This window comes from Panicum virgatum, chromosome 5K, assembly GCF_016808335.1.
Source record: "Panicum virgatum strain AP13 chromosome 5K, P.virgatum_v5, whole genome shotgun sequence".
NCBI classification, from domain to species: domain Eukaryota; kingdom Viridiplantae; phylum Streptophyta; class Magnoliopsida; order Poales; family Poaceae; genus Panicum; species Panicum virgatum.
In genome coordinates, this window is record NC_053140.1 from 58,818,599 (window position 1) to 58,846,191 (window position 27,593).

The 27,593-nt window shown below is 49.3% G+C and overlaps 5 protein-coding genes across 15 annotated transcripts; 3 read left to right on the forward strand and 2 right to left on the reverse strand.

The window, feature by feature from the left end:
• Positions 1-1,978: 1,978 nt before the first annotated feature.
• Positions 1,979-5,967, reverse strand: LOC120709032. The gene is made up of 3 exons (XM_039994536.1): positions 5,290-5,967; positions 3,482-3,622; positions 1,979-2,265 (listed from the first exon to the last, which is right to left on the reverse strand). Exons 1-2 carry the CDS (start codon positions 5,744-5,746, stop codon positions 3,522-3,524), a joined length of 558 nt encoding a protein of 185 aa, XP_039850470.1. The 5' UTR covers positions 5,747-5,967; the 3' UTR covers positions 1,979-2,265; positions 3,482-3,521.
• A 5,025-nt stretch (positions 5,968-10,992) lies between these two features.
• On the forward strand, positions 10,993-11,681 carry LOC120709033 (putative lipid-transfer protein DIR1). Its single transcript, XM_039994537.1, has one exon. It carries the CDS (start codon positions 10,995-10,997, stop codon positions 11,409-11,411), a length of 417 nt encoding a protein of 138 aa, XP_039850471.1. The 5' UTR covers positions 10,993-10,994; the 3' UTR covers positions 11,412-11,681.
• A 687-nt stretch (positions 11,682-12,368) lies between these two features.
• On the reverse strand, positions 12,369-19,838 carry LOC120709034 (pentatricopeptide repeat-containing protein At3g29230-like). Of its 6 annotated transcripts, XM_039994539.1 has the most exons (4): positions 17,580-19,838; positions 15,769-15,989; positions 12,878-12,930; positions 12,369-12,761 (listed from the first exon to the last, which is right to left on the reverse strand). In XM_039994539.1, the coding sequence occupies exon 1, from the start codon at positions 19,807-19,809 to the stop codon at positions 18,034-18,036; it is 1,776 nt and encodes a 591-aa protein (XP_039850473.1). In that variant the 5' UTR covers positions 19,810-19,838; the 3' UTR covers positions 12,369-12,761; positions 12,878-12,930; positions 15,769-15,989; positions 17,580-18,033. The 6 variants fall into 6 exon arrangements, with proteins under 6 accessions (XP_039850473.1, XP_039850475.1, XP_039850472.1 ...); XM_039994541.1 differs by lacking the exon at positions 12,878-12,930; XM_039994538.1 differs by having other exon boundaries at positions 12,369-12,930.
• Positions 13,132-15,701, forward strand: LOC120709037. 6 transcript variants are annotated; one of them, XR_005689564.1, is made up of 3 exons: positions 13,132-13,525; positions 13,651-13,724; positions 13,919-14,300. XR_005689564.1 is itself a non-coding variant. In XM_039994547.1 (3 exons), exons 1-3 carry the CDS (start codon positions 13,390-13,392, stop codon positions 15,417-15,419), a joined length of 372 nt encoding a protein of 123 aa, XP_039850481.1. In that variant the 5' UTR covers positions 13,146-13,389; the 3' UTR covers positions 15,420-15,678. The 6 variants fall into 6 exon arrangements, 4 of the variants coding, with proteins under 4 accessions (XP_039850481.1, XP_039850479.1, XP_039850482.1 ...); XR_005689565.1 differs by having other exon boundaries at positions 13,922-14,300; XM_039994547.1 differs by lacking the exon at positions 13,919-14,300 and adding an exon at positions 15,237-15,678 and having other exon boundaries at positions 13,146-13,504.
• A 3,834-nt stretch (positions 19,839-23,672) lies between the features above and the next one.
• Positions 23,673-26,610, forward strand: LOC120710811 (signal peptide peptidase-like 3). Its single transcript, XM_039996383.1, has 12 exons — positions 23,673-24,213; positions 24,338-24,457; positions 24,555-24,679; positions 24,789-24,977; positions 25,085-25,119; positions 25,213-25,369; positions 25,465-25,518; positions 25,629-25,721; positions 25,802-25,941; positions 26,086-26,156; positions 26,240-26,320; positions 26,417-26,610. Exons 1-12 carry the CDS (start codon positions 23,691-23,693, stop codon positions 26,479-26,481), a joined length of 1,653 nt encoding a protein of 550 aa, XP_039852317.1. The 5' UTR covers positions 23,673-23,690; the 3' UTR covers positions 26,482-26,610.
• Positions 26,611-27,593: the final 983 nt, after the last annotated feature.

Sequence of the window (27,593 nt, forward strand, 5' to 3'; positions counted from 1 at the left end):
GTGCTTTCGTCCATCCATCCAATCCGCCCGCGGAGCGAGGCGGATGCGGTCGTCTCCCCGGCAGCTCCTGCCGCGGCGGCCGGGCAGCTGCTGCAGCCTGCAGCTCTCAAGCCTCAAGAACGGCCGGCCACGCATGGGAGCGGAAAGCGGCAAAAGCCACCCGCTTTTGCTCGGAACCATGGCGAAACCACAATGATTCGTGCGGCTCTCCTCCGCGCCGCGCTTTACCTCGCCGAGAGAGCTTGCTTTCCCTTTTCCACCGGCGTCACACGCAGCCGGTGAAGAACGAGCAAGAAAAGGGTCAGTGCTATCAGTAACCCCCTGCTGTGTCCCATCTAATCGTGTACTTGATGGCTGCTTTCGTTGGAAAATTGACCGTAACTAACCGAACGGGAAAATTGCGCGTAAAAGTCTCTGACCGATGGGTCCTTTTGTATGCATGTCACATTGTCACCTCCCTTTTCCAAGTCATTCGTCGTGTCACTCACTCACTCACTCACTCACTACTCCACATGGTTTGAAGTTTGAACACGTACGTTATGGATGATACAAAAGCTCTCTTAGACAGAGTTCTCCGTTTTTGGAAGATTGCCATGATTTCAAGTCTTTTTTTGGACAAACATGCATGCTTAGTTGCTTATTATGGATTATTACTGTGTTCTAGTACAATTTTCTCAAGCACTGATTGGCCAATTCACGCTCTAACATTACTGTAAACTAAAGCAGTTACCCTGTAGCCGCTAATGCGCAAAGACACACTGTACTGTAAAGTCTAAAGCTATGCGTAGCAAAAAAAAAAAGGCCCAGGCCTTGTAGTAGGACACGCGGATATTCACGCATATGCGATGGGCCTTTTTGTTGTTGGGCCAGCTAAGAACCTTTCGGAATCTATATCTGCTTTTGACAAAGACGACCTCAGGAACCTGGCGATTTTTCTAAAGCCCGGCCCGCATAGCGAGCTTCTCCTCCCTCCCTCCTCTCTTTTTTCCTCTCTCTTTTTTCCTCTCTTTTTCCAGGTTTTTAACAGGTGCTCTCTGCTCCTTTTGATTAAAAGCTTGTTCGCTGCCCCTCCTCTCAGCTAGTCAGTTAGGCTTTTGATGTAGATTAGCTAGCTTAGGGACAGTGTGGATGTCCGCCGCCCCCATTGACGCACCCAGATCTGCTTTTCTTGCTGCTGCATTTGCATGCTTGCGGCAAGCTTGTTGGCTATGTATCACCGATACGGGTACAGCAATACGGTACGGCGATACGTGAGTTTAAAAACGACATAGTGGTAGTATAGAGAGAGTATCGGAGTATTGAAATATCGAAGTATCGGATACGCAAGTATCGGATACAGGTACAGCTGGGTTAGTGAAGTATCGGTGATTGATAGCTCGTTGGCCTTTTTGCTTCCCATCTTCTTTCTCTGCTCATCAAACGAGTCAAATAGTTCCATTTTCTTTTTATTGCTTGCCTGCGCCATGAAATGCAGCACAAGTCCACGGACAGCCATAGAAGGGGATCTCGCTCCAGTTTCTGAAACAGCGATCGGCGTCAGAGTCTGAAGCGATGGCCAGGCACTGTTTCACACCTCTCCCTCTGACGAATTCGATCCGAGCTTGAAATTTCGTATAGCGATGCGCCAATGTGAAATTATCAGTATGCGGAAGAATTCGTCCGAGTTTGGAGCTTGGAGGGATGATTCATTCTATAGTGACCTTGCAATTACAAATTTTGAACATTTCGAGCTCAGGGAAGTCATTCACTTGCTCAATCGAGTCTGAAACTTTTTCAGGGTACTGTAGCAGAGTGTATTTCATCTGCCTCTTCCAGCTTTTGCCGACTCCCTCTGCGTTCGAAGCTCTGAAGTTTGAAGAATGTGTTGCCAAGTACTAGTAACATGTCCCCGGACCCACCATGAAATAGACCGGGTTTCCGAAAGGTGAACCCGACCCTTTGTATCGTCGTGATAGTCCCTGTATCAGTAGCTATCACATACAAAACTCATTTTAATTGAATATCACAGACATAACTCACGTTTACAACATCACATGGGTTTATTTATTACATAATCCAAAGGATTGTAATACGAATCTCAGAGTACAAGCCCCTTGGGCTAAAAGAAAACAAACAGAAAGCGAAAACGATATCTAGTCTTCTGGGCAAACTTCATCTTCACGAATCCTCTCCACAGGCAGCTCGGAGTGTAGCTCGGGCCATCCTTCACATCACCTTCCTTTGTCGTCTTGTCGACTCCTTCACTCAGATTCTGCATCTATCAGGCTATCCCCAAAGATGGGATAGGTTCACGTCACCATCCATATGCAAGCTTTATTGTGGATGCAAACGGTAAAAAGATAATGCCAAGGATAATCTATGTCTTCCTATGCAAGCAATGTATGTATAAGTCATCCAAAACACCTCTCAACACGGGCAGCTCCGGCAACCCGGACTCCCGGTCTCCTATCTTCCACTACAACTGTCTCAACCCTGTTTCGGTGCGGGAACTCCCTCTCCCCGCACCTCAGCTGCTATCCAAGCAGGAAAGTGGACTAGAGGGACGTAGAAAAGTATATATGGATCTAACTACATTTGTGGGGCCAGATCCAGAGTTGTACATGACCGAGTACGCGGCTATACGTATACTTTTCACCCTGCAGGGGTTGTACACCTGTACCCACTCGCCCCGTCACCAGCCGACCCGTCGACCGACTGACTCCGAGGCACCAGTCAACGAAACTAACGGCTACGGCACCATCCTACTCCCGGTCTGAGGTGCGTCCTCCCGCAGTAGGTCGCCCGGGGCTGTGAAGGTATCTAGAATGGAATCTCCATGGATCCTGCGATCGGGGGCTAAAGGGTCCTGCCCACTCCCCTTGACACTGAAACACTATCCTCCTGCAGTAATGGTGCCGCGCGTAGCTAGCTCGGGCCGGGTCCCCCCTCATAAAGGATAAGTGGTGTGCACGTTTGACATAGTTCCGTCACTAGGGCCACAAAGTCAAGTCCTTCATCCAGCCGAGGCGAGCGTCTTCGTCCAAGTTGGCATTCCGTCAACACGGTTTGTAATCGATACTCATTACAAGTATCTCCTCCAAAACTACACCTCTACTATGTTCCCACAGGAACAGTCTAGCACCAGCCACAGGTGCCCGTCACCCATTACAGGTGCTCACAGGATCGTGCCCAACACACAATCCCCGGCTCTCGATCCGAAGATCAGAGAAAAGGATCCGCTCGCCCCCGCTGTAACCTAATCACCAACTCCCATATATGTGGAGTCAACTTCCAGCAAGCAAGGACTACCACATCATATATTCCCATACCCCAAATCTCACTCATAGTAGCAATAGCATGTATCAATCAAAACTAAGTATGGGAGACAAGGAATACGGAAAGTAAATGGCAATGCAAGCTCATCTCATCACACTCAATTTGGGAGCGTAGCGTATCTAGCAAGCAATGCCTAATAGGTATTCAATCGCGGACGTGCGTGAACCTGATAGGTCTTTGTAGTCTTCCTTGATCTCTGGCGTCTTCTAGTCATCCGGTATGTCCTTCTGGGACCTCCGAGTGTCGAGGTAGTCCTTCCGGATCTTCTGATCGTCCGGGACGTCGGTCAACTCCTCCACGTCAGGACCTAATCGTAAATACGTATAAATACAAGGACCAAAGTGCGAGAATGCACAAAACTGATCAAATAAGATCCAACTCACAACAAAACCTATTCTAACGCGTAGATCATGATTTTAGAAGAATTATGAAACTGGTTTCATATTTTTCGGAGCTCCGGTTGAATTACTGTGAATTTTCTACGGTTAAAACATTTTCTGGAATTAATAAATGGTTATCGAAAAAGGAAAAACACAGAGGTGACACGTGGCAACACCAGAGCGTGCCACGTGGCATGATGACGTCATCATGACGTCGCCTCGGGGGTCAGCTCTGCTGACGTCAGCAGTGGGCCCTGCTGTCGTCAGCGTTGACCAAGTCAACGTCGACCGTTGACTGGTCAACCGGGTCAGTGGGGTTCGCAAGTCAGTGGGTCTACGTGTCAGCCACTGGGTCTCACCGACAGGTGGGACCCATGTGTCATCGTCGGTTTAAACAAAAAGAAAAAGAAAAAGAAAAAAAGGGAAAGCTAACGGGTTCTTGGGCTAAGAGTGATCCGGGCCGGCTCATGGCCCAACTTGGCTCGGCTCAAATAAGCGGGTCAGCTCGGGAACTCAGCCCGACAACTTGGCTCGGCTTGGCTCGACTCACTGGCGGCTTGACAGGCTGACTTGGCCCGCGGCTCAGGTAACAAGGCCGGCTCGAGTCTTCTGGCTCGTTGGGCTGGAAGTGGCCCAAAGGGCCACGGGCTTCTCCTCCCCCTCTCGTTCCCTCATTGGCTCCTGGGCCCAAGGTGTCGGTGGCAGCGGGATCCCGTGCGGCACATGATGGATCCGGTGCGGCTGGCTGAGCTTGCGAGGACGGCTGTGCGTGAGGTAGGAGACTGGGATGCGGCGGTGGAGCAGAGATATTTCTCCGGCGGTGGCTTGGGTCCGGTATCGGGCAAGCTCGGGGTCTGGACTCCCCTGCAGGCTCAACGGGTGCTCGCGATTGGCTTCCGGGCTCTCCTCCTTCTCCAGCTTCGGCATCGACGGCGAGAGCGGCTCGGGCGGAAGTCCCAGCGAGCTTCGCGGCGGCGGCAGCATGTACGGGGCTCCATCTTTGGGCGTCGTCATCTCCTCCCCCCTGGCTCCCGGTATTCCCGTGGCGGCGACCGCCGCCGGCTCTCCGGCGGGGCAAAGGTCTGGCTGCTAGGACCGCGGCGGCGGCGGCGGCGGTGTGGCGAAGGATGTCCGCGACAAGGGTGAAGGCGAGGCCGTCCCGCTTGCCAGGTTGTGGAACTCATGACGAGGGCCAAGAACACGGCCTAGAGGCGAGGCTGGGGCGCACGCGCGTGGGCACTTGGGAAGCCAAGGCCACAGCGGCGGCGCACAAGGTCGGTGGTGGCGGAGCTCGCCATGGCGTGCCAAGGCAACGCCCCAGGCTTGCTCGGGGTTGGGCCACTCGCACATGCGTGGGAACCTGGTTTCCAGGGCCGCGACATGGCCCTGCCGAACGAGCTCGGCACGGCGGCGCAGGGGCAACGCAATGGCGGCGGTCCGGTTTGGCTTCAAGGCGTGGTGAGGACGGGGACTCGGGTGTGCGCGCGCACGACGTCGCGAGTGCGGCACGGCGTGGCGCGGTGTGGGTCACAGCGGCGCGAAGCTCACACCGGCAGCAAGGAGGTTTGCAAGGGCGGCTTGGGTTCGGGCTCACCGGTCGGGCTCGGGAGAGAACGCGTGATGCCGTGGCGAGGTGGCGCAGAGACGAGCCGGGGCAGTGCAGGCAGAACAGCAGCGTCGCGGGAGTCGATCGGGGTGCCTGGTCGACGAAGCTCTGGTGGTGGCAGCCCTCCTCCTCCTCGCGGCTCCGGGTACGGCGGCGTCGGCTCGATGTCGAGGCACCAGCAGCGCTCCTGCTCCACCTCGCGGCCGACGGCGTCGAGCTTCTCCTCCTCTCTTCTTTCTCTTCTTCTCCTCCTCTTCCCCCTCCTCTTCCTCCTCTGCTTCTCTCTGTTCTTGGGGGAAGGCGGCGGCGCACAAGGAAAAGCAGGGCTAGGGTTCAAGGCGGCGCCCAAGGGGGTTTTATAGAGGGGCTCTAGGGTTGCTCGGGCTTGGGCGTGGCCGGACGGCCGGTGATTTTCGGCGTCAGCGCCGGGACGCGTGGCTCGCATTCGGCGGTGCGGTGCTGGGGTTTGCGGGGCGGCCAAGGCAAAGGCGCGGCGCTGGTGGTCAAGGGTGACGTGAGTAGGGCAGGCGGGGCAGCGCGGCTCGCTGCTGGCGGTTTCGCTCCGTTGTCGTGGAGTGGGGACGGCGTCCGCGCGGCGCGGTGGAAAGGCAAAAGCAGAGCAGGCGGCGAGCAGCGTCCGCGTGGGGGAGAAAGGGGGACAGAAGGGCGCCTGACGTACGGGGTCCACCCGTCAGCGGCTCGGGGCGAAGAGGAAGGCGCGCGCGGCGCTGGCGAAAAGCGAAGCGGAGCGACGCGTGAGGGGCGGCATCGCTGGGAAGGGGAAAGGGGAATAGGAGCACCGGTCCCACTCGTCGGTGGCACAAAGGAAAGGTGGGGGTGGAGTGGTGCTGGGCCGATATCTCGTTCGCGCGGTGAGGCGCGCGTGTGGGGCTGGCGCTGGCGGAGCGGGCCAGTTGGGCGAGCGGGGCGAGCTGGACCGCGTGTGCGGGAGCAGGCCGGCGTGCACGGGTGTGAAACGGGCCAGGCCAAAAAGAAAAGAAGGCCAGGCGGGCCGGTTGCAGAGCTGGGCTAGGCTGCTGGTGGGTTTAGGTGCTGATGGGCTTAGGTGGTTTTGGGTCCAACCGGGCTGGATCGGTCCTGGGTTCGGACTGGGTTAAGGTCGGTTCAGGATAGGGTTTTGATTTAATTTGAATGGCCTAATTCAAATTAAATCCGACACAAGTGTTAGGAGCTGAAATTAAATTGAGGGGCACACCTCAATTTAATTTCCACACAATTTTCACACAATAAAATAAATCCAAATCCAGATTCGAATAAACAAGGTAGAGCCAAATAAAATCCAATAACTCCAAATATTCTCACACTAGCAATACATTATCCTTAATTCAAATCAAAGTTTTAATTACTAGGATTTTTGAGAAGATAGAAATCCTACTTAAGTTGATATTTACAGTATTGCCACGAAATTTTTTTGAAATTCACATTTTTCGACTTTATAACATTCCGGAAAAATCCGGGATGTTACACACCACTTCTTTTGTGTAAACTTTGGGTGTCATTTCGACTTCAGGGAGGTGAGCAGGTGATATTTCATAGCCTGAAACTCCGGCGCAGCCGGCCGTGCAGCGGAGGGGAAAGCAGCTGCAAGCTCTTTGTCTGGTCCTCGTCTTCCCTCTAGCTCCCTCCCGCCATGTGACTTGTGTGTAGGGCTAGTAGACTTGACTTTTTCTCGCTGCGTGCCTCTGCCTTGCCATGGCACAACGTACGAACTGACAATTGGGACCACCCAGCTCTGCATGCATGTCTCCGTGCCTTGCTTTGGCCTGTTGCTTTTTCAAGTTTGAACAAAAAAACTGTGGGCATGTATGTCTTTGCTGGAAGAAGAGGGCTCGAGGGATGAAAACGAAAATGGTAGTTTCCGATTTTCGATGATCGTTTTCGAGATTTTACCGACTTTTAAGGCTAAACGAAAATAAAAAACAATTATCAAAAAATGAAAACGAAAATGGTAAAAAAATATGAAAATGAAAGTGATTTGAGCATCTTCCGACCGTTTTCGAGAAATATCGTATTTTTGCGGTATTCTACCATATTTTATCGATAGAAATACCGTATTCACGTATAATGTCAGCACACCCAGCTATCTATATTCTTAGAATGTCATATCTATATTTTTATAGAGTCATGACTCATTTATCCTAACCCTAAATCACAATCTAGCAATATAAATTCATGGGACTATATATAGTTTCATGGATGATGGGATTAATGTCTAAAACTTTAGTATTATGAAATGAGACACATGTCATGGATGGACTGATACTTGGACTAACATCTTAACCATTAGTACTTATGTATGAAATATGTCAAATCATATGGTCAGTGTTGTGCTCTATGGTTTGACATATTTATCATTTTTCAAAATATTGTTTCGATCGTTTTCGATGTGTCCTCAACCGTATATTTTCGTTTCCGAAATTACCACATTACCGATGCCGTTTTTATTTTTGATAATATCGTATCGTTTTCGTTTCCAATGGAAAAATGTGAAAGTGAAAGTGGTGGAGCCTTTCGCCGATCGTTTTCGACCGTTTTCATCCCGCTTGACTGGATGCAAGACAGCAAGAGTAGTGTGCGTAGAAGATGCATGGAGCGATCAAAATGTGGTTAGAGGAAGGTTAGTTTACAACTCATGCAGCTTTCAGATTTCTGAAAGAGGTGAAATATTGACGCGTGGATGCAGAGGAGCACCTGTACATTGAGCTACCACTGCATGTTTCGGATGCATATATCTGCATTGCTAATTTGCTACTGCGGAAGTTTCAATCAATTTCTGCAGCAAAAGGGGAGAATATAACTTGGCACTTGGTAGAGAGAGAGAGAGAGAGAGAGAGAGAGAGAGAGAGAGAGAGAGAGAGAGAGGAAAAGAAATCAGAATGTTGAAAAGGAAGGCATCTCCGGTCCATGTCGAGCGTACAGGCTGGGCATGTTCTTCTTCATCAGCTAAAAGGTTCTGCTCCTGCTCGGCTTAATAGAACCCGTTTGGTATGGCTGGCGGCTCCTTGAAAAACTCTGGTTGCTCCTACTCCACTACTACTAGTCCTAGCTATGCAACTAAAGGGTCACAGGCGTAACGATAGGTTATTTTACCCCCGCTACGGCACTACCGTACGCGAGCCCGTGCCCCCGCTGCTGACCTCGCGTACATCTCTCGCCGTCCGCCCCGACCGGAAGCCGCCCACCGCTTGACGCGGGGGGGATGCGTCCACAAGCAGCCACGGCCGCTACCGTCGTCTTGCCCGTCGGTACGGCCCGCGCTAGCTGCAGCCTCTGTAGTGATGACTCGGCCTCGCCCGTGACTGGTGGCCACTGATGACAATTGACATGATGCTGAGCCGAGTCCTGATGGTGACAAGCTCGCGAGCACATCCGCACATGCACGCACGTCGTCGTCGTCGTCACGGGCGACGGCGCGCCCGCCGCCGCTGTTATCTCTCGCCGTTTCATTCCCCGCGCCAGCGCTCTATATAAACCTCCATCTGCCTTCGTCGATCGTGCCACACGGAGATCGCAAGCAAGAGCCCGGCGAACACTGCAGATCCAGCGATCCCAGCCTCCTTTGCCGATCACATTAATTCCACGCGTACACACACCGACCCCCCATCGATGGCGGCCGGGAGGAAGCAGCTGGCGAGCAGCGCGGCGGTGGCGGTGGCGCTGGTGGCCATGCTGGTGCTGGCGGCCGCCCAGGACTGCGGCGTCAGCAGGGACACAATGAACAAGTGCCTGGCCTACTGCTCCAGCGGCGGCACCGCGGACGGGTGCTGCGGCCCGCTAACGAACGGCGCCAACTTGGACTGCCTCTGCAAGAACTACTGGGGCAAGCTCAAGGGCTACCCCAGATTAAAAGACTGCGCCAACAAGATCAAGTCCAGGTGCGGCATCAGCAAGTCGTGCTAGGGGATCGGATGGATCATCGATCTCGGAGCCAGCAGCCACACCGGGATCTGTGTATACACATCCCGGACTAAACTGTTCTTCGATGCAACGATGACATTGTCATGCCGTCTTTGCTGGTAATGATCATCCGATCCGTTGCTCTGCTCTCCATTGTTGCGCTGTGTCTGCGCTTGTACTCTTGTATCGTACGCTATATATGCGTCGTGTATCCTCTTCGTTTTTTTTTTGTGAACTTTGAGTCTCCTGTGTTATGATCAGCTAGTGGAAGTCGTGCGAATAATAAATTGTGTATGTATCTTGCAATTGCAGCTCCACCGAGTTGCATTCTGTGTAATAAGAAGCTCATCCTTCTGTGTTTCTGGTACCGTGTGCACATACAAGCTACTCAAAATTTCTAGGTCTGCAAACTTGCTGTTAAATTTTTCACTACAGGTCCACGTATATATGCACGAAATTCTAATAACATGACACTAACAACGATTATAGGTTATATGCACTATGTTCATACTTGAGGCCAGGGGCGGATCCAGCGGTGGGTCGGGAAGGGCTCTAGTCCCCTACCGTCGCCAGAGCCATGGAGCCCCTTCCTCCCTCCCCTACATTTTTTTTCCATAGATGCACTGCGAGGAGAGGTTGAAATTGTCTAGACGTGGAAGAAAGTCTCCTAACAATTATGCTAGATCCGCCACTGCTTGAGGCAGACACACTAATCAACAATGTGGTAAAGTCTTTGGATCATGTGTATAGATTAGAGTTGTCTTGGAAGTATGTGTGTTCAAAGACGTAATTCAATATTTGAGCATGAAGAAAAGTTCTGGCCCATCTTTTTTTGGATGGAATATAAGAAGAAACTCTCGGGTTAGGAGAAACTTGTTCTTGAAAAATATTCTATTAAAATAAAAATGTGGGTTTTTGACCCGCCAAAAAAAAGAAAAAGAAAAATGGTGTTTCATAACAAAATGTTCCTGTGGCTAAGAAAAAAATGTTCCACAGAGAACAAAGAAAAGAAGATTTAGATTCACTATGCGTGGGACAATAATAATCCTGGTATAGTAGTCTATGCGGTCTCTATAACACTTGATTCCCCCGCTCCACGGTGCTATCCGCAAGACCAGAAATTCAGAAGCTTCAGAATTAATTTGGCAGATGTGCAGAAAAAAGTATGGTTTCTCAACTCCAACAGATAGTAGTAGATAGAAGTATATGACTTGTGCAGGAGAGAGATATGATGGAGACGTACATGGAGAACGAAAAAACAAGTTAAAATGTAGTTACGGTAATCCTGACCAATCCCAGCTAGCAGTCTGCCAGTCACGGGTGCACTGATCGATCGATGCGCTAGTGTAGTTTGCTCCACGTCAAATTTGCCGACGCGTATGTGCACGCACGCTCCAAAGGTGGCAGAGCCAGAAATAGGGTGTTCACAGCAGCAGCTCGAAATCAGCCAGTCGTGTCCGATTTGTCGACCACGCGCCATTTCCTTCTCGTAATCGGCAACGATGCTCTGAACTTCTGAAGTCGATCCGAGCTCAGTCCACGCTGGCTTGGATTGAAAACGCCCCCACTTGGCACGAAGCGACACCCCGCCGGACCAGACTTGATCCGATTCCAGCAAGGCCAGCGTCGTCGTTACCGTCGACATGCCCATAGCCCGCGTGCGCTGCATCATGCCGGTAGAGCCAAGGGCCCAAGGCAAGCGAGCAAGAGCATCTATATATCTCTGCACGCGCCTGGCGATTGGCACGCACGGAGCCGAGCGCGCGAGCACATGCATGCGCGTCACGGGCCACGCTAACCCCCCGCGCTATTTAAAGGCGGCGGCCGTCGTCCGACGAGATCACACGCTCGCTCGCTCACATCATTGGAGGTACGTGAGGAAGCAGGCAGCGATGACGGGCAACTCCGCCGCGGCGGCCGCGCTGGTGGCGCTGCTGCTCGTGGCGGCGGCGTCCGGCGCCGCCGGCCTCTGCGGCATCGACATGCAGGCGGCGGTGGCGGCGTGCCAGTCCTACTGCAACAAGGGCAGCACGGACGCGGCGCCCAGCACGGACTGCTGCGACCAGGTGAGGAGCGCCAGGTGGAGGTGCCTGTGCAGCCTCAGGGGCAACCTCCCCAGCTACATCGACGGCGACCGCGTCATGCAGATCCCCTCCAAGTGCGGGTTCGTCAACACGCCGACCTCCTGCTAGTAGAGCTAGCTGTAGCCTTGGATCCGCCGGCCGGCCGGCCGGTGCACTCCAGTAATGCCGCCGTCGTTAGCCACGGTCATCGTGCCTTGCTCTCATGCACAAGCTAGCTAATACTTGTGGCGTGCTGCAGGGTAATTCGTGTTCGTGCTTGTGCTCGTCAGGTTATCCGTGTTACCTCTCGTGTTTCTTGAATTCTTGTAACGTCCATTACGTTGTGTGTCCACCTCAACCGTGTCACGGTAATAAAATTTGCTGTTTGCTTTATTTGCAGGATGCCATGTGTCATGCGTACTGCAGTTTTTGTGAACTACAATAAACCAGATCCTTATTTGCCCCCCTCTTTATTTGCACAACAAAATCAAGTCGTCAACCAGACAACCACAACCACCAGCATGTTTGTACACAGTTATGCTGCAAACAAACACAACGCCGTTGATAATCATATAAAAGATACCAGCACTTTGAACCATTTTGCGACATGCACAATCCGACGAATGGGTGCAGAATGCAGATACATACAATGTCCTCTGCTCAGCTAGTGATGAACGAATATAAGTTGAGTAACTGGTGGTAACAGGTAAGGCTTTTTACCCGCCGAGTGCTTCCATTGCTGGCGATATGTCCTGATCTGGACAACAAGCAGCGCAGGCGGTCAACTGAGTACTGGTGGTGTCCCGTGTCCGCCTGCATGTTACTCCCTCCTTCCCCGTTTATAAGGCATACACGTATATCAAGATTCAAATCTTCTCATCTTTGACCAATAATTTGACTATTAAATTTTTATTTTTATAATGCAAATTTCATATGATTGGATTCATAATCAAACATAGTTTACAATGATTATAAGTTTATAATCAAAAGTGATATAATATATGATAAATAAATAGTCAAAGTATTGTTTAGAAGACCGTGTCATGTTCCACCATGCCTTATAAACGGGGAAGGAGGGAGTACCAAACAAATTAATTTGACTACGCTTGGACCCGGCTACGGCCTCGTGACCATCAGCATCTCCCCGTGGTAGCGCGGTACCAGCTCTGAAACTGAAAGCAACAGCAGCTGAACCCTGCCCATATCCACGCCCAACATCTCCACAAATGCGTCGCAGATCCAGACTCCAGAGCTTCCAACGATTGCTATCGAAGAGATATCACCAGACTGTACATGATACGGCTCTGAATTGAAATCCAGACGCAGCCCATCCCTTGAGGCCGCAGGAGATGGACAGGGCAGCGGTGGTCGACTGCGCAAAATCTTGGCATGCAGAGATGCAGAATCCAGAGCACGCGAAATCCTCTGCTTCTCGCCCTTCTCTGGCATTCGTTCACCTTTGCAGGCTCACAAACGATACTGCATGTATCAGAGCTTCCCCTTTATTAGTTGCCTTCTTTCAAGCATCTTCTCTTAGATTCTTATACTGAATAAGGTTGCATTTTCCTGCTTCAGTTTTATTATATGCTATATACCTGGCTGCTACTGGTGCAAATAATTGTCACGTCTCTTTCAACATGCCTTGGTTCTGTAGAACAAATGGAACAACAAATATTGAACTAAATGGCCATATAAAGCACAATATTGACCTCTTACGTTCAAAAATGGGGAACGGAAAATAGCATGCAGAGAAGCACATGCATTGAAGACAAAGTGATGCTATGGTAATAATTGAAGCAAGGACCCCCGTTGCTAGGTTTCAGACGCATTTGTTATCCCGTGTGTTCGTGCAAATGAGGGGGAGCCACCTGGTGGTCTCCGCAGTCCCCACTGCTCCCTCTCTACATACCAGTGTCTCTGCATGGAATGGCACAGGGATATGCATATGCAAGGCATGAGCAGAGCCACAGAGCGGCCACACACCAGCCATTGCACCAGTCTCCGGTTTATATAGCCTTCAACATTTGCTCCCTTATGCTGTTTCTCTGAATCCAAACACAGCAGCATCTCCCATTCTCTATCCATTGCTTGTTTGAACAAGAGAAGCATGGCTCGTGGTTGCCCCACAACTACCACAAGCTCCCTGCTCCTCCTCTTCATTCTCTCTTGCCTGATTATCGGTCATGCTTTCTGCAACCATGGTCACCATGGCAGAACATCAGGTTGTTTCCCCCTTACAAACAGTGAGTTAGTCATTCCTCTTTTTCTTGCATGAGACTAGACCCTTCAGTTCTTGTTAGCTATTAGCCTATTACTTTTGCTTTTGTTCAGTGCTTGTTCGCTCATTTCAATCCAATTTGTTATGAAGGTGCAGATTATGTAGAGCAATATCCGCACCAGGAATCGCCTGACAAACATATAGTTTCTCAGGAGACCATGAAGGTACCTCTCTCTCATTTAACTATTGCTTATTGGCATTATTAAGGGTTCTCGATTTTCAAAAGCCTATAGCACTTCTGTTTCTTCTATACATGTATGTGATGAAAACTTTTCCTACTTCAAATGCCAATTTGCTTTGCGTAAATTTTGTATTATTTATGGAGCTTTTCGTATGGGGCTATGATGCACCAAAACAGCAGGGGGTTGTGTATAGCATATCTGATACGGATACACCGCGGATATGTATCGGCTGCATACTGCAGAAGCCAGACAAACATTGGGTTTGGTCACCCGTACTGTACTTGTTATGTGGGGGAAACAATACGTGCGCCGTTCAAGGAAGGTGGCAGGTTAATGCGCCAAGTATCTCGGTTGGTGTCAGTAAACGTGAGTCGGTTTGTTAGAGTCTTTGTTAGCAAGTCTGAGTCGGTTTGTTAGAGTCTAGTTCGGTTTGTTAGGATTGAGTTGGAGTCGGATAAGAGAGAGATTTGGGTTGTTGGTGAAGGCTTGCTGTACGAGATATAAATATATCTCCAACCATGTAATCTGGAATCAATCAATATACAAGTATTCTCTCCTCCTATCTCTCAACAACAGCAAGCGCAGGGCAGGGAAGACAACGATCTCCCCCCTCTGTCGTCATCTACCGGCTGGGGAACCCCTGGCCATAACAGTACTGGTTTACTGGATATCCTTGCCTAAGGAGAATATGGGAAGGAGGGAACAGACACTGAGACGGGAGAAAGAGGAAGAGGGGCGACGAGGGGTGGTAAAGGGTCTCAAATTTTAGCTTAGATAATCTAAAAGACCGGACTCTTATCTCATAGAATTTTAAGCTAAAAATATATAAGGATCAAGTTGGATTGTGAAGAGAGCACTATGGTCATGATCCGTTACCACCCCTGAGCTGACCAGAGAAGAGCCAACAAGGCTCCTGGCATCCAAGACGAAGACAACCACAACCGTGCAGTGTAGTCCACAGGGCAAGCCACCATCAGCATCAAAATACTGTCTCCAGAGGAAGCACGAGTACCAGAGAGAGGAGGGAAGTGACAATTGAATTTGCGAGTACTTCATGTGAGATGATGGCCGGCGGTAAGATACTTCAGAGGTGGCGGCTCTGCTTGTGGATTCAGGGAGTTGGGAGGGCTAGGACACGCTGTTTAGTTGGGCTGTGAGCCAGAAAAAAAGGAAATGGCAGCCCAATAGCATGTTTTATGATAAGTATGAGAGGTAAAATAGCCAATTATTAGCTGTATCTCTATTTTCTTTAAAAAAGGTACCACTTAATATATAATAATTAGTAGTGTTAAAAAAATACTAGCCGTAATGTCAGTATTTTTCTTGAGAATGATGTATCCTGTATCGTATCTGGGCAACATAGCCTACATTATTACTAAGAAGAAAAGTTCTTTAGAACAACCAAAAAAGGCATGGAACCCAGTTTAACCCACGAAGTGCGCAAAGATCTTAAATTATGATTAACATGATCTTTTCTCAAATGCCTCATATTAGGGTGAAAACAAGGACATACTACCCAAGCATGCAAGGAGAATGTTGATCGGCTCAATTGCTCCAATGTGCACATACAATGAGTGCAGAGGGTGTCGATTCAAGTGTACTGCCGAGCAAGTCCCAGTGGATGCAAATGACCCCATGAACAGTGCTTACCATTACAAGTGTGTTTGCCACAGATGATCTTTAATATGTAGGAGGAGCTTCTATCTTACGGTATGTCTTAGCGAAGAGTAGTAATTTTCTTCCATTTGCTGTTCTCTTCTTTCTCTTCTATTCTCTTTTTTCTCTGTTGAAAAGGCATTTTTTCCTTTCCTTTTTTTTTAAAGAGGTTAGCTAGTAGAGGACTTGAGTCTGGAGGGGCATGTTGTACTTTAAAAAATGCTTAGTTCAGGTTATGGAATATTTTGCCAGTAAATGGCTAGAAATTTTGACATCAGCAGTATGAACTGGCCACCTTATTTTTGTATATACATAGTTTTTTTTTCTACCTATGGCTACGATGCATCAAGTATGTGAAATATGAACTGACCTCAAAATGTTATCATCTACTTGAATAGCATTGTAGATCTAGGCCGGATCTTCTGTGGCTGTTAAGCTTCATTTTCATACCAACATTTAACTTGAGTAAATTATTTCAATATTCTTCACCTAAAGTTCCAATTTATCCATTCTGAGCACTGCCAGTTCTAATCACCTTATGAACGGACATTCATGTCATTCCTCTTTTTCATAGTAACAGCCACCTGTGACCTGTACAAACAAGCAGTATGTTAAATTAGACGAATCACAGAAGAAATGCCATGGCAACGAAGATTATGTGAAGGGAATACTTTTGTGCAGCCTACAACCCATCAAACAAGACTTCATTTTAAAGTTCAACTAAGACGATGTCTGAGAAATGATGTCATACCATCACCCTCTTCCCTCCAACTTAGGCTAATATGCAATTATGCATAGCTCTCATATGGTACTTTATTATAATCAATAAATGTATCAATGCCAAAAAGAGTAAGAAGTTTGCTAATAGAAAGCCTGCAGATTGCTCTGTATATCCAACACAGAACTTGTGAAGGATTTGAGTCAACTGGAAATATTTACTAACAAGAACTCTCGCATTAGATGCCACTGCAGAGCCACAACTGCAATGCATGCAGACTATGAGAAGGATACCACAGTAAGAGAATTACAAATCATTTAAATTTTTAGTCGTTCACCCAAAACCAAGACATGTTAAAAAATGTGTTAATGTGCAACAAGGTTCATCGAAGCCTTGAGATAAACAGGTTCGGCGAATACTCAGTTATTCATCAAACGCAACCAGTGAGGATTTTTATGGAGAATGCACTAATTTAAAAAGTCCCTTCCCATAGCTTTCAGCACTAAGGAAGCTCTGAATAAGGTGCCATTAGTCATGTAAAAAAATTGAAACACACATTAAAGGGCCAGTTATATTTCACATTAATGATTTCAAAATCGAATTTCAAGTAAATCGCACTATGCTGATCAATCACATGTCAAGAGAGCAATTACCACATACTATGATTGTAGCTTCAAATACTTGTAGATCTCCCAAAAAAAAAAGAATCGACTGATATCCTGAGAGTTACACAAGAGAAGAGTGGAGATGTGTATGCCAAGAGAGCAAAATTGCTGACATGTAGTGGTCCCAGTATTGGCAATAGAATGAGATCTCACCGCTTGTCTTAAATAAACAAGAATATGTCATAGTGGCTCCCTTTGAGGTGGTCCCAAATCTAAGAGAGATTCACATGGATGTAAGAAAGAGGATTCAAAGCTATTTTGTTTTGCATGCATAAGATGCCTGCATCAAACGCTGCTTGAGTATCATGCAACAAGGTTAATGCCAACACAGCAGTGAACCCATGGTCCAGCAGCACCTTTGTATCTTGATGGTGTTCATCATTGTTAATGTTGTTAGGGTAGGTCTAAGCTTGAGCAAACTCCTACACTGGTAGCAAAGAGGGTCAACCATTTTGATGTCTCATTCATGCCAGATTGACTAAACAACAAAAATGCATTGCAAAATCACGAAAGTCATGTTGACGGTCACATAGTCAAGACTACGCGCTTAAAGCGGATCTGTAATTAGAAAGCAGTCAATTTTAATTTTTGAAGCCAAAGAACCAAAAGAAGGCATCGTTCAGAGTCTGCATTGTCGACTATTGCCACTAGCTTATGATAATCCATAGATCAGCCATTTCTTTTTCTCGAGTATGCAGGAGAGCTGCGCTAGATCAGCCATTTCTCATTTTGTAATCAGTAAACAGCATGGCTACTAAATGAAATGGAGCAAGTAGAAAGAAGTAATTAGCAACATACAATTTTGAAGGCTTCAGTCTTCATTCTCAAATTCATGTGTCTTCATGCTGATGTAAGAACAATGGAACAGGGGTGCAGAGACTTCTCAATTTGGACCAAACTTGTTCACTGTGAAAGACTGAAACCGACTTTTAGTCCAAAAATCCACGGCTGGTCCAAATAGTTAGCAATGTACCCTTTTAAACTGACTAGAGTAAGCAAATCCAGCCTCAGATACAAAGCTTCTTCACGAAATCACATGTTCAGTCACCACTGTGCAAGCAAGTCCAGAAAAATTGAATAAAATGGACTGCATGCGGATACTCAAGATGTCCATTGATCCAGTGATGACCTGGCATCTTCTCATGTTTGAGCTGGTAATCAGAATCTTGAAAAGAAGCCAGTTACCATCAGATGCAATTTGGTATGTCAAGAATGTTAAATCAACAGAAATTTTTAGTGCACAAAAGAGCAGTCAAATAGATGCCGCCATGTTAGATAAATTCCGCAGCATTAAGTAAATTTCATCCTTACAAATATGTGAGCTGCCTCCATTAACAAACTCATGTATTTCCCCATCTACTTCAATCACACTGCGCCCAATATCCTTTTTCATCCCCTCGTCACTCATCAATTTTCGAATTCTCAAGACATCCCCCCACATTCCTTCATCAGCATAGATATTTGACAGAAGAACATAGACTCCTGAATCATCAGCTCCGAGATCTGCAAGACGTTCAACTGATAACTCAGCCAGCTCAACACATCTATGGTTTCGGCAGGCAGCAAGAAGAGACCCCCACAACTCCGGAGTTGGTTCCATGGGCATTGTTTCTATAGTATGCCTAGCTTGATCCAAACATCCAGCACGGGCAAGAAGATCAACCAATGCACCATAATGTTCTACCTTGGGATCTATCCCCAAATCCTTTTTCATTCTGTGAAATATCCCTAAACCCTCTGAGACTAATCCAGCATGTGTGCAAGCAGTCAGCACGGCACGTACGCTTAGATCATCCATTGGAGCTCTTTCAGCCACCATCCGATGGAACAGTGTGATGGCTTCTAGACCATAACCATGAGTTCCAAGTCCGACGATCATCACATTCCAAGTGACCACACTCCTCTCAGCCATGTTTTCAAAGATCGACATGGCGAGATCCAAGCGCCCACACTTCATATACATATCTATCAAAGCTGTCTGCACCACAACATCGAATAAGACCTTTTTCTTCTCCAAGTAAGAATGCAGCCATCTGCCGTACTCCAAAGTACCAAGCTGGGCACAAGCCGTCACAGTCCCAACTGCAGCAACCCTATCTGGCCTTACACCACACCGTAGCATGCTCTGAAAATGCTCCAAAGCTTCCTTCGCCTCCCCGCACCTGACATACCCATCAATGATAACACTCCATGAGATCACATTCCTCTCCGGCATCTGCTCGAACAGTGACCTCGCCTCATCTATCCTTCCATGCCTCGCATAACCATCAATCATCGTGTTCCAACACACTAAATCCCTCTCAGGAATTTGATCAAACATCTCCCGTGCACGGTCCACACCACCAACCTGCTTCCCGTACCCGTCGATCATGGTCGCCCAGGAGAACGTGTCCCTCTGCGGCATTTCATCGAACAGTTCCTGCGCAAGCTCCATCTCCCCGCACCCGACGTACCCCGCCACCATGGAATTCCACGAGACGAGGTCCCGTGAGAAGCCACTGGCCTCATCGAACACCTTCCTACCCGAGCCGCAGTCCCGGACCCTACAGTAGAAGCTGATGAGCGCGTTCACCGTGAAGAGGTCCGCGTCCAGCCCCCTCCTCACGGCTTCCGCGTGCACCAGGAGCCCAACCCTGCAACCAGGCGCGCAGCCGCAGGCCTTGAGCACGGCTGGGAACGTGTAGGCGTCGGGCCGCACGGCGCAACGGCGCATCCGCGCGAAGTAGAGAAGCGCGGTGCGGGGGCGCACTGAAGCGTGGAGGCGGACGACGGTGTTCCATGGGAAGGGGTCGCGGGCGGCGGGCTCCGGGAGGCGCGCGAAGACGGCTTCCGCGTGCGCGTGCGCGGCGGGGGCGGAGACGGACGCGAGGGCGAGGAGGAGGAGGTTGGAGAGGCGGAGCGGGGAGGCGGCGAGGTGGCCGGAGGTGAGGAGGAGGGCGTGGCACTGGAGGGCGTGGGAGGCGGACCTGCACGCACGGAGGCGGGAGAGCAGCGTCGGCAGCGCGACGGCGAGAAGCGGAGGCGGCATCGATCGGGCATGGCGGCGACTTCAAAGCGGAGGCCCGCGGAATTTTATCTTGGGCTAGCTATGAATGATGTGCTCTGGTGGGCCTGTCAGTGGGCTCAATTGATCCGGACCTCAAAAACACACGGGCTTGGGTGAATGGCAGCCACCCTCCCTCCTCACTCCTCAGTCACCATCAGGGTTAACATTACCGACCGGTCCGGCCAAACCGGCACGGTCCGGTACCGGTATACTGGTCCGGTTTGGTCGGAAACCAGTCCAAATCGATTCAATTTAAATTTGAATTCAAAAGCCGCAGTGCAATCGGTTCGGACCGGTTTATCGGCCGGTTGGACCGGTTTACTGGTCGGTTTGGCCGGTATACCGTTAGTTTAATGATATTTTCCGACGGTTAAAAGTGATTCCTTAGTGTAAAATAAAAGAAAATTTCGGCATGAGCTATGCACATATTAATGTAAATGACCACACCAAAACAACAATTTATAATCATACATACAAATATCGAGTCATACACTTATACACATCAAATAAGAGTTCAACGTAGGAATGGGAAGATCCCCATTTGGGACACAGTTTGGTATTCGGCGGTGGACATCAAAGCGATACCTCGCACTCTAAGCAGCTCAGCCTTGTAGTGTTGCCAAGTTTGGCCCGTCCACGCCGATGTTGTCCGCCATTCCTGAACTAATATAGTGTAAAAATGGAGGTCTTCTTATTCGTACACCCATCTCATCGGTGGCTGCATGCTGATGTCAGAAATGGGGTAGTGAAAAGAGTGCCTGGAATCGCTGTAGGAGAAAGAAGAGTACTGTGGAGTGTCGTAGTCCGTCGGTCCACCTGTTTTCCTCTGCGAGTGCGGTGCTCCATGATCGGTGTCCTGAGTAGCATGTGTGAACTGAGTCTTCCCTGCAATCAACCATATATCATAATTAGTAGTCAATACTCATAGTCAGAAATATGTGTGTATTTATATGTGCAATATATACTTGTGAAACGAACACCACGAGCACCACCACTACCACCAGCAGCACCACCATCACCACAACCACTACCACCAGCACCACCACCAGCATCAGCATCAGCACCATCCCTATCATCACTATCGTCAGCCGAGGTGCTATCCTTGGACTCCTGATACGGAGGATTACGCTCACCTTCGCCATCATCAGTCTCGGTGTTGCTGTTTACTGGTTTTGTTGTTTCTTTACCTTTTCGACGCTTCGTGTCACCCTTCGTAGGCCCCTTCTGCAACTTCCTCTTCTCTAGGTGAGTGTCACCCACATTTTTACGTGCCCAATCGCTGATGGAATCAACCCCGTAACCTCACGTAGATCTGACACGTTTATTTGATCTCTGACAAGATGGGACGGGAGAGGGATGTCGCCGTCATCATCATCTTCGTCCAAAAACTGGAGCCCGGTTAGATCTACCATATTCCATCCATTCCCGCATCGGATTATTCTCATCATAAAAAGAAAGATGGGCCAGCTGGTCAATGAAATCACCTTCTTCACGCATCGGTGGGCCAGAGACCTCCTCAAGTCGGAGACGAAGGTTGTAGTTGACATAGACAAGCTTGTTAAGTTTTTTGTGCGATAACCAATTGCGAATCTTTGTATGCAGCAAGGCAAAAGTACTCCAATTCCGCTCGCATCCACTGGACGAACAACATTGTGAAACAAGCCTCATGGCAAGGTACTGTAACTTTGAAGTGCTTGATCCGAACATCATCCACCAGGACACTACATGTGCAACCGAATATGTAAGCAATATATTCAAATAGAGAAAACAACAATGTCGTACGGAGTAACTCTTACATGGGGATGTCTTTGGGTCCATCGCCATCCGCATTGCCATTTCACTGCCATACTCGCCAACCTTCTGCCGAAACATGTCAAATTGACGGTGTGTGCTAGACAAGGTGTCCAAACTATGTGTTCATACATCTCACTTAGTAGTTTCTTGCATGCTTTCTTGTAGTTCGAGCCGTAGTCGGTGACTACGTGCACGACATTCTCCGGTCCAATCTCTTCCACCACCTTTCGAATCTCCTGCAAACAAAGACAGATTGTTTAGTAACATGTTAAAACATACTCAATGTGAATGGAACATGTTTAGGGGCTACCTTGAGCAAATATACAGCATCTTGAGTTCTTCCACTCACATCAATAGACTTATGGAACCACATGACTCCATTGCAATATATCAAAAAGTTGATGACACTCATCCTCGTCGGGCCAGTCCATGAATCACACATCAACGTGATGCCAAATAAGGGCCAGTCTTTCTGAAACTTTACGTACCTCGTCTTCAAGTCTTTCTCGTTCTGATCAAGATACTTGCCATCAATATCCCGTCCAGTGGGTGATGCGATACCTTCACCTGCAACCATATGAAATTCATGAGATACAAGAATGTAAGCTCATATGTGTCATTCCAATGAAAAGAAACTTACCCCACTTCTGTGTCTTCCTGACCGTGCTGACAAAATATGGACTGTCAGCCTGTCTTCCAAGTACTCCTGCAATATGGAAAAACTTTGACCAAGCTTTACCAATAGCTTCCTTTGCATTCTTACCCTTTTGCGTCCACGAGCCTGTATCAATCTTTGGTTGCGTCATTCCTCTTCTCCCACCAGCTGCCAAGTTATAGTCCTCCACCACAGGACTCTCCCTCTGCGAACTGGCCCTTCGAAACATCCTCTGCATAGCAGTCCTCCTCGTCGAACCACTACCCCTCCACGCTCGTATGCACCTCCTCTCTGTTCCACCCCCCGTCGGAACTCTGCTTCCGCTCTCGATAGATCCATGGCACGCTGCACCTGAGCCTCCTCATCTTCTTTATCACCGGGATAGTTTCCCTCCGCTGCAGACTTCTCCCGTCTCAACCTCTCTCGAGCCCGGTCAGCAGTTGCCTTCTTTGCCCTATCAATGTCACGCTGAAAGAAGTCCCGCACATCAGGTGGCATATTCTTGCAATGGACAATAGTTGCATCGCCATCCGAGATAAAGATATTCACCGTGTTCCCATACAACATCCTTGCCTGCCATTGTCTATCTGCATACATGGACAACAAAAATATATCAATCACATAAATAAAATCCTAAATCTACACAAAAATCTTATCTAAATCCTAATTCCTACACCTAAATCTTACCTAAAACCTAAAACATATCAGCCATACACCTAACTCTAACATAAATCCTAAAACAAATCATCTAATATTCTAAATCATACACCTAACCAATCATTCTATTAAAAAAATTCACTTCTTATCTTCTCTCCCGGTCGCATCGGCTTACCGGCGCTACCGGCTGGCTAGCCGCTCGCACCGGCCAGCTAACTGCCTCTGCGCGCCGGTCGGCGACCAGATCCGAGGCCGGGCCGGCTTACCGGACTAACCGGCCGGCTAGCCGGGCGCGACGGGCAGATTTCCGGCTGCTGGTGCCGGTCGCCTCCTGGGGGCGGCGGACAGGGAGCGGGTGGGGGCGGTAGGGTTCTGGGGGTCGCGCGACCCCCCCCCCCCACCCAGCTCTATCCAGAACGTTATCAACCTCGCCAGAGCGCCGTGGGCCTTAATGGGCCGTCAGTTTTTTTTCTTTTTCTTTTTTGATTTAAATTCAAAATTCTGCAAACTATACTAAAATGAACGAATTTTTGAAAAAAATTGACACCATTAGATTCGTCGCACCTTGAAGTATTTTTTTGAATTTTGAATTTGGGCCGGTTTCATACCGGTCCAAACCGAAACTGGATCGGACCGGTTTGACCGGCGGACCGGTTCCCACCGGTTTCGTAAACCATGGTCACCATCGCATCGCAAAGAAAGGGAAGCGAAATCTAATTATGGAATCGCGTGGCAAGACGTCCTACACGCACGGCGCATGCGCATGCAGCTGCCGATCCGCAGGCGCAGCGCAGGGGCCCAGGCGGAGGACGACGTGCGCACGACGCGGCCTGGGTGGAGCCGGCACGGCATGGCGATCCCGACCTCCCCTCCCCGCCGCGGGCTCCTCCGCCTCCTCTCCGTCCTCCTCCTCGCGCGCACCGCCGGCGCCGGCGCCGGCGCCGCCTCGGAGTTCGACGACGGCACCTCGCCCAAGTTCCCCGGCTGCGACAACACCCTCCAGAAGGTGAAGGTGATGTACTGGGTGAACGGCAACGAGCAGAGCAGCCTGACGGGGATCAGCGCGAGGTTCGGCGCCGTCCTGCCGGACACCGCCGGGTCCGGCGGCCAGAAGCGGCCGGCCGTCCAACCCGACCCCAAGGGCAGCTGCGCCAAGTCGGCCAACCCGCTGTCCGACTCCGTGGCCGTGGCGGTGCGCGGGGAGTGCACGTTCATCGACAAGGCCAAGACGGCGGAGGCCGGCGGCGCCGCCGCGTTGGTCATCATCAACGACGAGGACGGTCCGTCACATCGCGCAGCCGGCGTTTCTCTCCCATCACATCAGTCGCCCTCGCTGCGAAACGTCGTCCATGGCCCATGGCGACGAAGGAAGACTGACGGGGATACCTGCTTCTTGTGCTGCAGCTCTGCAGAAGATGGTCTGCACCGACAAGGACCCGCCTCCCAACATCAACATTCCCGTCGTCATGGTGTCCAAGTCCGCGGGCGACAAGATTCAGTCAGCCCTCTTTGACGGGAACAAGGGTGACATTGAGCTGCATTGTTCTTGGTGTTGTTGTGCTTGTGTTCCATGGTTCTGATCCCTTGCAATCTGTGCCGCGTCGCTCCCAATTTCTTGCAGTGGACATTCTCATGTACGCGCCGCAGAAGCCGTCCTTCGATGGCGCCATACCTTTCCTCTGGATGATGGCCGTCGGCACGGTGGCCTGCGCCTCCGTCTGGACTGTCGCCGTCGTCGGAGAAGAGGTACACGCGGACTAAATTTCCTGACAAATTTCGGGCACAGTTTCTTAATTCCTGCAAATCCTGCAACATTACTGACGAAATCTCCACGATTAATACTGCAACGCTCTAGCCTAACAAGAACAACGCTGCTTCGCTGGGCGGGGAGGAGAATCCCGAGGCCGAGGTCGTGGAGCTGCAGACCCAGACCGCGCTGGTGTTCATCGTCACGTCGTCGCTTGTCCTGCTGTTCCTCTTCTTCTTCAAGTCCAACTGGTCCGCGTGGCTGCTGGTGTTCCTCTTCTGCGTCGGCGCTATCCAGGTACGCACCCAATTCCAACGAACTTGCATTGGTTCAGCTGATCCATGGAGCAAATGCCCTGGATTGCTTCACCTCATCTTTGATTCATCATCTACAGTATTTTCCAGGGAATGGAATACGTCGCATCATCTCTTGCCATAAGGTGTGAATGATAACTACTAGTACCAAATCTTTTGCATTGTATGGTACTTCTGCTTGTTCTGCGCCCAACTGTTGCAAAAACTGGTGCGTGCAGAGCATGCAGCCGGTGTGGCGAACCAAAAGTGAAGTTTCCTGGCATAGGGAATGTGAAGGTGCTGACACTAGTTACCTTGTCGTTAGCCTTTATCTTCGCCGCTACCTGGGTTGCACACCAGAACTCACCGTCTGGTTGGGTTGGTCAGAACATCATGGTAAGATATGCATGTGTACAGTGTGCTTCGTTATGCAGGAATATTTGCTCGACCATCAGTGCTTGTGCTCACTGACACGGTTCTTCTTCATTCAGGGCATCTGTATGATGATTCTTGTATTGCAAGTGGTCCATATGCCAAATATAAAAGTATGAACATTATGGACATGCTATGCTATGGTTTAAGAGGCTTGGCAGTCAACATTCTTTTTCATCTGCTTTGTCTGCTACACATCTGACGATCTTCAGACCATTTTCAGGTTGCATCGGCGCTTCTCATCGCTGCTTTTCTGTACGACATATTTTGGGTGTTCATCTCACCCCTCATATTCAATAAAAGTGTCATGATCACAGTGAGTGATTTTACATATATAACATGCAAGGAGTAAAAACAAATGTTAGTATTGTGTAAATAAAATACAGCAAAATTCAGGTTGCTCGTGGTAGTGACGATGGGCCGAGCCTTCCCATGGTGTTGAAGATGCCAAAGGAGTTCGATTCATGGAATGGGTATGACATGATTGGATTTGGGGACATTCTCTTCCCAGGACTGCTTGTTGCTTTCAGTTTCAGGTAAAATCGGAACTGCACTCTGAATCTAACAGCAATGTCGTTAAAGAACAATAAGCTAATAATCAGTTCTTTTTTTAAAAAAAATATATAGTGATGATCGGTTGTTTCTTCTTCTGAAACATACTGAGTGTCCTTGAGCTGCAGATTTGACAGATCGAACGGCAAGGACTTGACTGACGGCTACTTTCTATGCCTAATGCTCGGTTACGCCTTCGGTATGTAGTAATCAGTCCATCTCTGAATCTCAGTTTCAGAGAAGAAAATTGCTGCTTACATAAACACTGTTATGCCAATGCAGGCTTGTCGTGCACATATGTTGGACTGTACCTTATGAATAGTGGCCAGCCTGCTCTGCTCTACCTTGTTCCTTCAACATTAGGTACCGCAGACTAGCAGCAATTTGGTACCGTTTTCGACATTTTGGCGCATAACATATTGGAGTTCTAACAACTGTGTCTGCAATGAACTTGTGCAGGAGTTATCGCCTTGCTTGGCGCGAAGAGAGGGGAGCTCAGTCAGCTCTGGAACGCCAAGGTGTAACCTGGATGGGATGCTCCTTGTTGATATGATGGAATTGGTTGCAGGCTTGAAATGGACTTCGGTTTAGCTAGACTTGTGATCATGGATCCGGTGGTTTTTGGTGAAAACATGCCAATCATTAGCATGACACTCCGTTAGAAATTTGCTTTCTTCCAGTAGACAACACACACACAAAAGGGTGGTTAACTGATTACTAGCCTGCTGCAGTACACACGGCGTGTCGTTAGGGTGATGTAAATTTGAGCAAAGTTAGATGATATTTGCTCCTAATATGTAACAGAACGGCCCATGGGCTAGATGGGCCGGACCACTTTCCGGGTCAATGTAGCGAGGGGTTACTGTAGTGTCGCGCTACTGTAGAAATACGCCACAGTATTCCTTTAGTCAAATCTGAGTGGGAATCACGGTAAGCTAGTTAACTCCGGATCATCTTTTTGCGTGAAGCGAGGACGAAAGCGTAAGAGAATTATTTAGCAGGTGTGGTTTACTCAACATGCAGAGTAGTTCTTAGTTGTTATCCCGGGCCAAGTCGTTACTCTAGTATCAGAGCCGACTCTCGCGGTTTCACGGGTAGCTGTGGGTCACGGGCCCAGCATGTACACGGGCGTGTGCGGGTCAGTGCGCGGGCATCGGGGATGCGCCGTTAGCACTGGACGCACAGACGTGTGTATGTGTTGATTGGCACTAGGACATACAGTCGTGGTCAAGGGAGGAGATATTGGTCCTTTGTCCCGTATGGGTAAGCTGGCTCGATGACGTCGAATCCTAAAGGGTGGGTGGCTGTAACAGAACGGTCCATGGGATAGATGGCCGGACCACTTTCCCGGTCACTGTAGCGGGGGCACTGTAGCAACGCGCTACTGTAGCAATGCGGCACAGTATTCTTTTAGTACAAACTGAAATCTGAGTGGGAATCGAACCAGCTTAAATAGCCGGTCGCGGGAAGTGTAACATCCTGAAAATTTACTAAAATAAATCATGCGCTAAAGTTGTGTTTCGTCGTTGAGCTCGACTCCCCCTTGAACCCTGAACCCTAGTCCCGAATTTTTTTTCTCCTGAACAACCCGACACCCGATTTCAACGCACGTCTCATCCTTTTCCCATCCAGCGCG

What these genes read in the sequence shown, in the direction of transcription:
- LOC120709032 (XM_039994536.1), bottom strand. Translation starts at nt 5,746, where the DNA reads ATGCGAGCCACGCGTCCCGGCGCTGACGCCGAAAATCACCGGCCGTCC. An exon ending in TTCTCTCCCGAGCCCGACCG is followed by an intron (nt 3,623 to 5,289) that starts GTGAGCCCGAAC and finishes ATTTACGATTAG; the next exon opens with GTCCTGACGTGGAGGAGTTG.
- LOC120709033 (XM_039994537.1), top strand. Translation starts at nt 10,995, where the DNA reads ATGCGCGTCACGGGCCACGCTAACCCCCCGCGCTATTTAAAGGCGGCG.
- LOC120709037 (XM_039994544.1), top strand. Translation starts at nt 13,390, where the DNA reads ATGGCTCGTGGTTGCCCCACAACTACCACAAGCTCCCTGCTCCTCCTC. An exon ending in TTGTTTCCCCCTTACAAACA is followed by an intron (nt 13,526 to 13,650) that starts GTGAGTTAGTCA and finishes TTTGTTATGAAG; the next exon opens with GTGCAGATTATGTAGAGCAA. An exon ending in TTTCTCAGGAGACCATGAAG is followed by an intron (nt 13,725 to 15,236) that starts GTACCTCTCTCT and finishes GCCTCATATTAG; the next exon opens with GGTGAAAACAAGGACATACT.
- LOC120709034 (XM_039994541.1), bottom strand. Translation starts at nt 19,809, where the DNA reads ATGCCGCCTCCGCTTCTCGCCGTCGCGCTGCCGACGCTGCTCTCCCGC.
- LOC120710811 (XM_039996383.1), top strand. Translation starts at nt 23,691, where the DNA reads ATGCGCATGCAGCTGCCGATCCGCAGGCGCAGCGCAGGGGCCCAGGCG. An exon ending in CATCATCAACGACGAGGACG is followed by an intron (nt 24,214 to 24,337) that starts GTCCGTCACATC and finishes CTTGTGCTGCAG; the next exon opens with CTCTGCAGAAGATGGTCTGC. An exon ending in TCCATATGCCAAATATAAAA is followed by an intron (nt 25,519 to 25,628) that starts GTATGAACATTA and finishes GACCATTTTCAG; the next exon opens with GTTGCATCGGCGCTTCTCAT.